We start from the raw sequence: 12,568 nt of genomic DNA, 5'->3' as shown, positions 1-12,568 counted from the left end.
TCTACCACTTACAAAAACATTACCATGTGCCAGACTGTATACCTTCTCTATGTTCATTAACTTTTCCAGTAATCCTTGGAAGTAGGTAGTCTTACTTCCATTTTATTGTTTTGAAAATTGAGGCTCAGAGAAGTGAAGTGTCTTACCTAAGGTCACACAGCTGGTACGCAGAGGAGCCTAGAGAAGAACACAGGTCATTCTGATTACCAAGCCAATGAACTTTCCTATCTCACTGCATTCCCTCCCAATTATAGTGTTTGGCTCCAATGTAAACGTTCTCATTTTCCTCTTTGTTTGACATCCAGAAATGAATGGAAAAGTGTGTAAATAAGTGCTTCATCCATAGAGAAATTGGAAGTAGGTTACATTTCTGAAGCCAGCAGTTTGTGTCTTTATAAAAGAGAAGTTATTCTCTTTGGTAACTGAACTCATATAATAATAATTCCAGCATATGAATATTTCCTGTCTGATTATTAACTTGTATTCACTGAGCATTGATAAGATCTTCAAGTAAATACACACATAAACTTTGTACTCTGAGGTCTATAACACAGACTCAGAATCATTTGGAAAAAGACAGTATGAGGGAAATTATCAACGTAGTCCCAAAAGAAAGCTAAGGTTCCAATATAGGACGGCATAGGAAGGCTTGCTTTATATCAGATATCCTTGGGGTTCTGATCAGGTATTCTTTCAGAAAAATGTCCTAAGAGTGTTAAAGTAGATAAGGTGATATGGATTGTGTTGACATTTTTGACTCTATGGAAATCTGTTGGTCCTAGAGAGGTGAAAGGAAATATGTGAGATGAAGAAATCAAAAGCAGTACAAATTGTATTAGGATACCTCACATTATCCATTGTTTTCTGTCTCAGTTGAGAGTTGGCTACACTGAGAGAGTTTAACTTTGAGCTGTATCTGCATAAAACCATGGTAGATTTACCAGGGTCACTGAGCCATCTTTTAGGTGAAAACCATTAAAAAATGCTATTTCACACTTTTTAGAGCATTTTATTTTCTGAAGAACATATATCCCCAAATGTTTAAGGTGTTTAACACTATTTTCTAGGGTTTAGAACTAATACTTGACCCAAAGCAAACTGTATCTATGCCAAGTTTTGACAGTAAAGGAAAAACTATACTCATCAAAGACCATCATGCAAAGTTTGGGTTCTGTCAGCTGTAATGCACCCTAAGATGAATAAAAGCTGCACAGTTGGGCATTTGTATTGGCTGAAACCTGGTCACTGCTGACCATTGTTGGGACTCAGTGGTGGAGGATACCAGGTATGCTGCTGAGAAGATGTGGATGAGCTACTGAACTTGGCTTTGTCACCGGGATGTGCTAAACTCAGTCTACAATTACGGCAGTGAAGGCATCCACGTGCCATTTATCGGAGCACTTATTAAAAAAAAAAAATGCTGTCTTAATTACAATTGGAGCTTAGTGTAACCAAAGAAACTCAAATGAATGCCACGGCTGTATCTCACTGCTTTTCATAAGCCTTGCAATAAAAGCTAAACAGTTTTTAGTGGCTTTTACAATTATACTTCCCTTCAATTTTCCAAAGGTTACAGGGCCTGAACCACACAAATCCCATTAAAGTAAGTAGTTGTTGTGCAATATAAGTTCCTTTGAAAACATTCTTCAATGCCCATAAAATGATCAGCGGGTTGCTCTTTAGATCCGCTTGCCTGCCATGTTTTCAACCAAAAGGCAGATGACAGGCTTTGATGTGGTGGTTGGTTTCTGCTACTGAAGCTGGCGTTTTATCTTCTTGCATCAGATTTCTTCCCAAATTGATGTGACTCAGGCAAACGAAACACATTTTTGCTTCAGATTTTATTCCTAAAATATGTTTTTGCTGTACCTTTAAATTACATTTGGCTGACCCATTTGGAATCTCAAGTCTTCTCTCACAGATACAGAGCAGGAGAGGGTCAGGGTCTTAGGAAATGAACTGGAGCCTGCGTGGTGAGTACAAGGCCTTAGTGAGTAGCAGTTACGGGGGTGCTGCCCAGTCCTCCTATTTGAGGATGGCACTGCACCCTGCCCTCTCCACTCTCCCTTCAGTACAATTTCAGTAGCCACAAGTGAAGTTCAGAATGAATTTCAAACCAGAGCCAGGGACAGCACTATTGTTCCCTTTAACTTCTGTTTGAAAGTATAAGGGATCTCCTCCCTAGGACTTAGGGCTTTCTTTCCTGAAGAAGTGCTTCATAAATATTCCAACACCTTGTTCCACAGGAAACACCATCATTCTCTTTTAGCGATTCTTCCTCCTGTGTGTTGCTATTTGTTTAAAGCATGCATTCATCTTAGATCTGTTTTTCTTGTAGGGAATAACAATGAAGGACTGATTCCTCCCTTTACAACCAGGTCAGAACCATATAGCTTTTTCCCATTTCTAAAACTGATGACAAACCTATTTGAAAAAGGAACATGGTAGAAGGATTTTTTTCCTCCACAGGTGAAATTATCCAGTCATAAAAGATAATGTTAACCTAATTATTTGCTATGCACTGTTAAAAGGAATAATTGGAACTCAGAAATTATTCAGCCCTCTAAAACTTTAGGTAAATCACCAAAGTTCTAATTTTCTGGGATTGCTTCTATACACAGTACTGCTATAGCTCTTTCAAATTTTATTTAATTCATCAAAAGACTCTGTCTTTTTTATGGGAATATCTGAGTGCTTGAGGTGGCAATATGTTTACATAGAAAGACATGAACCAGAATTTTAAAAATGTATTTGATTATGTATTAAAATATGGATAGGAATTTAGATATGGAGAAATCAATGTATATTGGCATTTTCAGCAAAGTTTTATGCAGAAGGTAGGATTAAGACGTGTCATAGGAAACATTTTGAGCTGGGCCCTAAAATGAAAGAAAGAAAAGTACTAATATGAATGTGGGAGAAGATGAAAGATGAGGGTTTAATACTGTGCTAAAGTTATCCTTCACATATTTAATTGATGAAGCAAGGACTTACAGAGGCCTTTGAAAGGGAAAATCCAAGAACATCTGGATCAAAGTAGCTATCCTACATGAGAATGTTTGCATTTTTTAATGGCTCTTCTGGCAAGAATAACAACATGTGATACACATGCACCCTCTTCCTGCAACCCTCTTTATATAGCTAGTATGAATAAACCAATCTTTCCCAGAAAATTTTTTCCCCGGATAGTGGTTTTTAAAATATCTCTGATGTGTCATTGTCCCTCTCACGGACAAGATGCGATTGTGCAAATACTGTTATTTGAACTTAAAAGTGGAGTGTCCTTAGAAGTCCTGGCTTCTAGCTTTGGTTCAGTCACAACCTGTGTTATGATGTGAGGCAAATCCCTTCATTCTTCTAGGCCTCATTTGCCTCATCTGTAAAATAAGAGAGTTGAATTAGATAATTTCTCTGGTTTCATGTGTTGCCAGTATTTTATGACTCATGAATCCAAGTGCAAATTCACCTATTAATAAGATCATTTTGTTTTTATTAGAAAGCATGGCAATAACTGCATACTTGCAACTTAATCATCCATGAAATCTGTAAACACCTTGGACTTGAAACACGATTTTGATAAAAATGCATCCATGTATCCTGTGTTTATTCTGCATTTTGGTGAATCCTTTACATTTCAGAATTCCAAAAGAATTATGTATTTCCTGACATTCAGTTGGCTATCAGTATCCTTGGACAGTATATATATATATTTTTTAATTTTTTATTGTTATTTCACCAATACAATTTTTTTTCTACTGTACCACATGGTGACCCAGTTACACATACATGTATACATTCTTTTTCTCCCATTATCATGCTCCATCATAAGTGACTAGCCATAGTTCCCAGTGCTACACAGCAGGATCTCACTGCTAATCCATTCCAAAAGCAATAGTTTGCATCTATTAACCCCAAACTCCCAATCCATCCCACTCCCTTCCCCTCCCCCTTGGCAGCCACAAGTCTATTCTCAAAGTCCATGAATACCATATGATATCACTTATATGTGGAATCTAATATATGGCACAAATGAAACTTTCCACAGAATGGATAGTACATTTTAAAATCAATCTTTACAGAGCAGTTTTTATGAGAAAGATGACAGCCCAGCAATGATAAAAATACACTCCTTTCTCTTCTCTGTATTCAACCAGAGTCCAGAGTCTGATAAAAATCCTTACCATTGGTATTTCAGATGTCCCACATTTGTGAACCTCTACGACATTCACATTTCCTCTCATGCTGCTGATGAGACTGTGCTGGGTCCTGTTCTGTGTTTGGGGGGAAAACTGGGAGCTCATGGTTTGTGGTTAGTGAGCAAAGACAGATGAGCTGGAGGGCTGTCGCTCAAGCTGTCTCTGTAGCCCTCTCACTGTCTTTTTCTATTATACTTGTGCTCTGAAGGACATTTGCCAGATCCAGGCTCCTCAGACCCCCTCTTCCCCTTATTTCTGTTTCTTTTCTCACCTTCAACATGATCTGGACTGGTGTTTTCATTTGTTAAAAACAACAAGAACATTCACTGGGAAACTTTTGCTGGAATCTTTTCAGGTCATCCTAGCTATTTATTCTCTGTCATAAACTATAATTCTCCATTTCCCTTACTCCCACGTCAGGGGAGTTGGTGGTTTATGGTGGACAGTCAGTGGAATCTGAGTGAACAGTGGAAGATTTCAAAGAACTACCAAGAGATTACGTAGCAGGTTGTAGTACTAAGAACAAAATATAAAACATTCTTGTTCTCCATCATAGTTTGGCAGTACAAGAAGGAACTGACTTACCAAACAGCATAAAGGATTTAGAATTTGTGGTAAAGCATTTTCTTTGAGGACAGAAAGCAAATCATGAGATTGGCTGTATAAGGGATTTCCTTTATATGCTTAAAATAGCCTAGGGTCTGTCTAATTCGTCTCATTCTGGGGTGGGTATGAAAACTAAAGATTTTCTTGCAGACTTCTTTCTAAAAGGAGCCTGAGCTGCAGGTGTGGTGCTGTCATAAAGCCCTGAATGACCGAGAGAGACATGAAGTACAAGACACATAGAACTGTAGAAAAAAAGATTTGGTAAAGAAAATGGGAAAAAAAAAAGGAATGCTCCAAGTACTCAAAAGGGAAGGAGAAGCAACAGCTGAAAGATGTGTGATCCTAGGTGTATGGATTCTAGTGCTGACATTATTGCAAACTAATTTTGCTAATAGCTAAAGTCAGGGATTCTGGTTGGAAGTTTCCAGGCTTTGGTAGATCCCAAAATCTAAGTTAATTCATTAATTTAACTTAATGATAATTAAATTGACTCCATTCTCAAGATGCCATTGATCTGACATTTTTATTGAGGGTGTCACAGTAGTCCCTTCAAAGCAGGCCTCCTGTTTGAGGTACCATAATAGAAAAAATGAGAGATGGTCAACTCTGAGCATGCCCATGAAGCTGAGAGAATGGGTATCAGCAGCTTCTTAGCTGGGGGAATGTGGTTGTGATCAGATGGTTTTTTCCCAATAGAGACAGTTTTCTAAAGACAAGAAAAGTTTCACATTTTCCCTTGACATAAATTCAACAAACACTATCTCTGACTGCTTCATGTATCAGGAGGAAATGTGCAGTCTCTATTCTATGATCCAAGGGCATTGCTGATGAAGCAGCAGCCACCAAAAAGCCATCTCTCATCAAAAAGTCTTGGAAGCTTCCTTAGGCACTAAGGGATCTTGGGCTAGGAGCCCCCCCACTGAGGATTTAAATCCCCACCCAAATCTAGAACTTGCCCGCAATTTGTAAAGTAATACTGAGTCGGGGGGGGGGGGTGGGTCACTCTCCTTGGGACAACAGGATTCATGCTGGTAGCTGTCTTGAATGTTTTGTGTGTTTACAGTCGGAGAAGATCCAGAGACTTTACACATTGGAAAAAAAAAAAAACAGCTGAGAGCTACTTTCTGTTGACTACAGAGCAAGTGGCCATGCTCTTGACTCACTCCATCCTCATTCTCCCTTCTCTTATGTTTCCCTGGGTTGAACCTCTTTGGGGAGAAAATTGGAAGTATGAGTGCCATTTATCAGGCTGAGCATGTGACTTAGGCACATGAGCTGTAAATTTCTGAGTGCTGCATGGCCTCTGCAGTGGCTTGGGCCTCAGGGGGATGGCTTGATGGTGTTAGCACAGCTGGTATTCCACTCAGCCTCACACACTCCTCATTCCTGCTTGAGTGGAGTGGCAGCAGCAGGCACTCTCTGACTGCCGTGGGCAGGCTGGATGATCCACTTGCCAAGGTGCCTTTGGAGCAACTCAGAGTAAACTGAGGTGAAATCTTGACAGGTACAAACTTGGGGTCATGATTCTCCAAAAGTTCCTAAGATCTCAAAGCCCTAAAACACTTTTTTTTTTTTTTTTTTTTTTTCTTTTTAGGGCTGTACTTGTGGCATGTGGAAATTCCCAGGCTAGGGGTTGAGTTGAAGCTGTAGCCACCAGCCTACACACAGCCACAGCAACACTGGATCCAAGCCGTGTCTGTGAACTACATCACAGCTCACAGCAATGCTGGATCCTTAACCCACTCTGTGGGGCCAGGGATCAAACCTGCATCCTCATGGATACTAGTAAGATTTGTTTCCACTGTGCCACAATGGAATTCCCAGCTCTAGAACTCAAATTTTGAGTGAAACTCTTTCAGAGATCTTTTGGGACTATTCTTGCATTCTTGAATCCCAGACTAGTGTCAGCTTGGGTTGACAGTGTTGTAGCACTGGCCCTGATCTAGGCTGAAGTCGCTGAAGCCTGCCTCAGCAACAGCATGGGGCCTTGAGCAGATACAGTTAGGAACTACTTGCTGTTTCCAGGAAAATGCATCATAAAATGGAAATCCTTCTAATCAGTTTGAACGTAGTATATCCCCGACACTGCATTTGTGTTTATATGCATGTGCTGAGGTGAAATAACTAGGGAATAGTTGGTCTTCTTGGTTATGAAGCTATATGAAAATACTGCGTAAGATAAGTGAGGTTGAAAGTAGTCCATTCTCCTTCCCTCATCTTTAAAGAGGTCTAGAATATTGGGAGAAGTAAAATTTTCCTTTAGCCCTCTTTGACAAAATAAGCTTTAAGGAGCATGCAAAAAAAAAAAAAACGTGCCTCTGACAGTTCAGGTCTGGTCCAAGATTTAGAAGCAACAACCAAGCATCAGAACTGCTGAGGGTTCTTGGCATATGAACTTGATAGTACCAAGGCCTGCATTTGCACATTGACAATGGCATCTGGCCATAACGCTTTTTTTTTTTTTTTATTATTATTTTCCCACTGTACAGCAAGGGGGTCAGGTCATCCTTAGATGTATACATTGCAGTTACAGTTTTTTTCCCCACCCTTTCTTCTGTTGCGACATGAGTATCTAGACATAGTTCTCAATGCTATTCAGCAGGATCTCCTTATAAATCTATTCTAGGTTGTGTCTGATAAGCCCAAGCTCCCGATCCCTCCCACTCCCTCCCCCTCCCATCAGGCAACCACAAGTCTCTTCTCCAAGTCCATGATTTTCTTTTCTGAGGAGATGTTCATTTGTGCTGGATATTAGATTCCAGTTATAAGTGATATCATATGGTATTTGTCTTTGTCTTTCTGGCTCATTTCACTCAGTATGAGATTCTCTAGTTCCATCCATGTTGCTGCAAATGGCATTATGTCATCCTTTTTTATGGCTGAGTAGTATTCCATTGTGTATATATACCACATCTTCCGAATCCAATCATCTGTGGATGGACATTTGGGTTGTTTCCATGTCCTGGCTATTGTGAATAGGGCTGCAATGAACATGCGGGTGCATGTGTCTCTTTTAAGTAGAGCTTTGTCCGGATAGATGCCCAAGAGTGGGATTGCGGGGTCATATGGAAGTTCTATGTATAGATTTCTAAGGTATCTCCAAACTGTTCTCCATAGTGGCTGTACCAGTTTACATTCCCACCAGCAGTGCAGGAGGGTTCCCTTTTCTCCACAGCCCCTCCAGCACTTGTTATTTGTGGATTTATTAATGATGGCCATTCTGACTGGTGTGAGGTGGTATCTCATGGTAGTTTTGATTTGCATTTCTCTTATAATCAGCGATGTTGAGCATTTTTTCATGTGTTTGTTGGCCATCTGTATATCTCCCTTGGAGAAATGCCATAACGCTTTGATAAGCATGTGAGCAAAGGAGACAATCTCGCTGTAGATACACAGTTAAAGAGTGTAAACTGGGACCTCCACTGTGACTTTCGCTCCTCATCATCAATTTCTTCTATTTCAGATGATCAGCTGAACTCAGAGGAAAAGAAGAAGAGAAAGCAGCGGAGAAACAGGACAACCTTCAACAGCAGTCAGCTGCAGGCTTTGGAGCGTGTCTTTGAGAGGACACACTACCCAGATGCTTTTGTGCGAGAAGACCTTGCCCGCCGGGTGAATCTCACCGAGGCCAGAGTGCAGGTAACCAGAGTACTTCCCTCCTCGGAGGCACATCTCTGAAGACTGTTGAAAAGTACAAAGTATAGGTTTCAGATTGGAGCTGCTTCTGATAAGGATTATAAATGGGTAGCATGAGAACAGAATCCATTTCTACTCGTGTTTCTTTTGCAGCCGAGTATTTTTAAAAATCAAAGGGAAGGACTTTCAGCAGGGCAGAGCAGGCCTTGCCACAGGTCTCCTTCCTCCCAATGTGTCCCACTCCTCCAGACTCACGGTCTAAACATTGTCCGTGGGCACATTTTACTCTGCACTCTTCTCCAGCCCTAGCTTTCAGCTTGAGCTGTAGGGTGGCCAAAGAGATGAACTCTCTGATCCCCAACTCAGTCTTCCTCCCCAGACTCTGGGAATGTCCAAATCATCAAGAAACACAGACACACAGTTATGGATATGGATAGGAGTGGGACATGAAATGAACACAGCAAAGATCTTGCACTTAGAAGCCATGGTAAGAGCACATTTAAGTAGATGATTTTGTGTTTCTGTGAAGTGAAGAAGGGTAAGAGCAGGTAAGACTGGGTAGAGAGAGAATAGCAGTTCTTTCTAATATGAATGCTACGACACATCAACTACAAGCCAGACATCTCGAAATAACACAACCTGTGGTGAGGAATACGAATTGTGATAAAATGAACGGTAATTGAGCCTTTATCTGTCAACTAGTGTTCTGAGTTGTGCTGTCTAATCCTTACACTGATTCAGTGAGGTGGGTAGTCTTATTCAACTTGTAGAGGAGGAAACTGAGACACAGAGGTTAGGGAATTTTGCCCAATGTCACACAGCTAGGAAGTGGCTGAACTAGGATTTGGAGACAGGCAGATCCAAAGTTCGTGCTTTTAAGCACTACAGTAGATTTTAAATAAATAAGGGTCTTCTGACTAAATGCTTTTTAAAAACAGTGCTTTGCTATCTCTGCTGAGAGTCAAGATTCTATTACCTTCCATATTTCCAGTGGTAGGCTGCTGTTTTGAGAATGGAGATGGACCAAATTTGTCCTGTCTTCCTGAAGAAAGTACTGTTTGTATATCTGTGTTCATTCTGGACTTGGAGGATTTCTTCTTGCAAGTAATAGTCCTCTTGATTGGAACTTGAACTATACTCGAAGAGCCTGGAGGGTAGGAACTGTATCTAGCTCCCTATACTGTGAGGGACATTTGCTGAGTTGAGGGGGAGGGTTCTGGAGGTTCCTTCAGCCTGAAGAGAGTGTGCAGGAATTGTCCCCATGGGAAATAGGAACTTAATCTAGGAGTGCTCCCCAGGAGAAGAAAAAAAAATGGTGACAAAAAAAGTTGTCTGGGCACTGTGGTGTAGTCTCTCAGGGCTCAGGTGAGTGTGGTTCACAGGCACCAACCAGCTCAGCTCTCCATCCTGCCATCCAAAGCAGAGTGCTGAGGTCTGCCTTCCCACATCCTCCTCCCCTGTGCTGCTCACCACAGCTCTCCAAACATGTTCTGTTTCTACTCTTAAATTCCCTTCCTTCAAAACTCATATTTTTTATATTGTAGGCTTGGCTGGCAGGGGCATAGTAAATAATTTTAGGCCAATAAGCCACAGCGCCTGAGAGTACCACTTTTGCCATGGCAGTCTGAATTTTAAATAAAGGAAACTAGACAGGGAAATGATGGCAATTTTTTTAAATATGAAAGAGTATTTTGGGGTTGAGGAGCTATTTTATCCCCATCACAACAGTAAACAAATGACTTTCTTATATGTTGAAACTGTTTTGTCTTCCACTGTTTCCACGCTACTGCTCTATAGTGTCTTTTACAGTTGTGAACTTTTCCTATCTGAGCAGAACAGAATTCTTCCTCGATAACTTTATTCTTCCTCAATGAAGTCTTCCCCTTTTCCAGTCTGAGCCACTCCCTCTGACTCTGGCCTTCTTTATATTTATGGCATTTATTACAATATGCTATGTATTATATTGAGTTGTATGTGGGCCAACTTCCCCAGCTAGACTGTGAAGTCCTCTTGGATGTAAGCCATATCTTACCATCTTTGCAAAATTCATTTTTTCCTCATTTATTGAGCATCTGTTATTCTCCTGGAACTGGTTTTGGTTTGCTGTGGATAAATAATACCCTGGCCTTCTCCTTAAGGATGTTATAGACTGGGGACAGAGAAGACAGATGTGCATATTATACTGTTATCATAGAACAAGATGATTCCTCCACCAAGGGAATGTTCAAGAATTAATGATAGACTAGAGGAAGGACTGATTAAATCTGCCTGGGGAAAAAAAGAGAGAATAGATGCCAACTCGCAACAACCCTGTGAGTAGGTATTATTATCTTCATTTGATTGGGAGACAAAAGATCAGAGAAATTAAATAACTATCCAAGGACGAATCTTTAAGTCACAGAGCCAGTATTTGTAAAGTCATGTTCTTTCCACTACAGCATTTCACAAAGAAGATGGTGTTACAGTTAAATCTCAAAAAAATATATTTTTGACACCTGAGCAAAAGGAAAGAGTATTGCAGGCAGAAAGAACATTCAGTGTGAATATATGCAGGTGAAAAAAATAACTGAGTATCTTGAGCCCAGGGCTGAATCTGGAATGATGGAGGATCAGTGCAGGAGGTCCAAGTGACACCAGGATGTGGCTGACATGATGGACAATGAGCTAACTCTTGAACGGTCCTTGTGCTATTCTAGGAATGATGCAGATTTTATTCTAGGAATGATTCAGAGTCAGTAGGTGATGTAAAACTAAAGAGAAGCACTAATACAATTATATTTGCATTTAAAATGATAACCCTAATAGCAATGTGAGGAACACACTAGAAACAAAAGAGCTGAAAGTCTGTGAAGCCAGGAAAGACTCTGCCTGCACTGATTTCCACCCTAGCCTTACGCAGAGTACCGATCACATGGTATTTTATGTGAATGTTGCCCCTTAGAGCTGTGAAAGACACACCATAGGATGTCTTTCTCCCATACCTTGTCATGAGTTTCCATAATTGCATCTAAAATTCTTATATTGAAATTTTTCAAATTTACGTATCTTTTTTCTTTCTTTCTTTCTTTCTTTTTTTTTTTCTTCTTTTTTTTGCCATTTCTTGGGCCACTCCCACAGCACATAGAGGTTCCCACGGTAGGGGTTGAATGGGAGCTGTAGCCACCGGCCTACACCAGAGCCACAGCAACGCAGGATCCGAGCCACGTCTGCGACCTACACCACAGCTCACGGCAACACTGGATCCTTAACCCACTGAGCAAGGCCAGGGATCGAACCCGCAACCTCATGGTTCCTAGTTGGATTCATTAACCACTGAACCATGATGGGAACTCCCTACATGTCTTTCTTCTATTAATAGATTGTGAGCTGCTTACGAGCAGAGAAGAAAGCTCATCTCTCTATTCTCAGTATGTAGGCCAAGGTCTAGAACAAAGCAGGCACTCCATAAAGATTTCTTGAATGAGTACACAGATGAATAAAATTCCATGGTAGTCAGAAGAGTTGTATGATCAGGAGTCGGTGTCCTTGAGCTCAAAATCTCAGCCATTTATTACTTGTGTGAACTTCAACAGATTACTTAATCTCTTTGAAACTGTTTGCTGAGGCCTGAAATAAAAATAATAAAACCTAATGGAATTGTACATGATGACTAGAAATAATATAGGTAATGTGCTTATATAAGTTCCTGTCCCTAATAACGCAATAATAAACCAAGTAGACCTTAGACCTAGGTTTATTATTAGCTGTAATTGATAATGTCTGTGTTGCTTATTTCCTTGGAACCCTACAATTAAATATAATCCAGTCAATTTCCATCTTTTAGTATCTGCATTTCTATTTCACATTTCTTTCTAAAACTTCAGCAGACATGCCAGAAGTGCTGGAACATTGATAACCAATGACTGACAGGAGCCAATGTACAAATCCACCACCCCCTCACCCCTTGGGTGGGAGGTATGTTTCCTGCATTAGTCCCTAGGGTTCCACAGAACTGAGTTGGTTCACAGAGGGAGCTGTTTCAGTAGCACACAAGTCAGGGGTTGCTTTTCTTCCATTACTTCCTCATTCTCTTGCTGGTATTCCCTGCATCTCCCGAATAAATGATTTGCTTCTTAAATCTTTATCACAGG

At 40.5% G+C, this 12,568-nt stretch overlaps 1 protein-coding gene and 1 long non-coding RNA gene across 3 annotated transcripts in view; one reads left to right on the top strand and one right to left on the bottom strand.

Moving 5' to 3' along the window:
• Positions 1 to 12,568, top strand: part of PRRX1 (paired related homeobox 1) — a 75,008-nt gene that overhangs the window by 48,481 nt on the left and 13,959 nt on the right. For both annotated transcript variants that reach the window (XM_021090642.1, XM_021090643.1), the window contains exon 2: positions 8,266 to 8,441. In XM_021090642.1, coding sequence (XP_020946301.1) covers positions 8,266 to 8,441 — 176 coding nt within the window. The remainder of the gene's footprint in view (positions 1 to 8,265; positions 8,442 to 12,568) is intronic.
• The window catches only part of LOC106510093, a 262,329-nt gene continuing 250,754 nt past the window's right edge, over positions 994 to 12,568 (bottom strand). The window contains exon 3 of the long non-coding RNA XR_002343696.1: positions 994 to 3,377. This is a non-coding gene — a long non-coding RNA (uncharacterized LOC106510093). The remainder of the gene's footprint in view (positions 3,378 to 12,568) is intronic.

The sequence above is a fragment of the Sus scrofa genome, chromosome 4 (genome assembly GCF_000003025.6).
Source record: "Sus scrofa isolate TJ Tabasco breed Duroc chromosome 4, Sscrofa11.1, whole genome shotgun sequence".
NCBI lineage: Eukaryota > Metazoa > Chordata > Mammalia > Artiodactyla > Suidae > Sus > Sus scrofa.
This window is presented reverse-complemented; position numbering and strand designations above follow the sequence as displayed.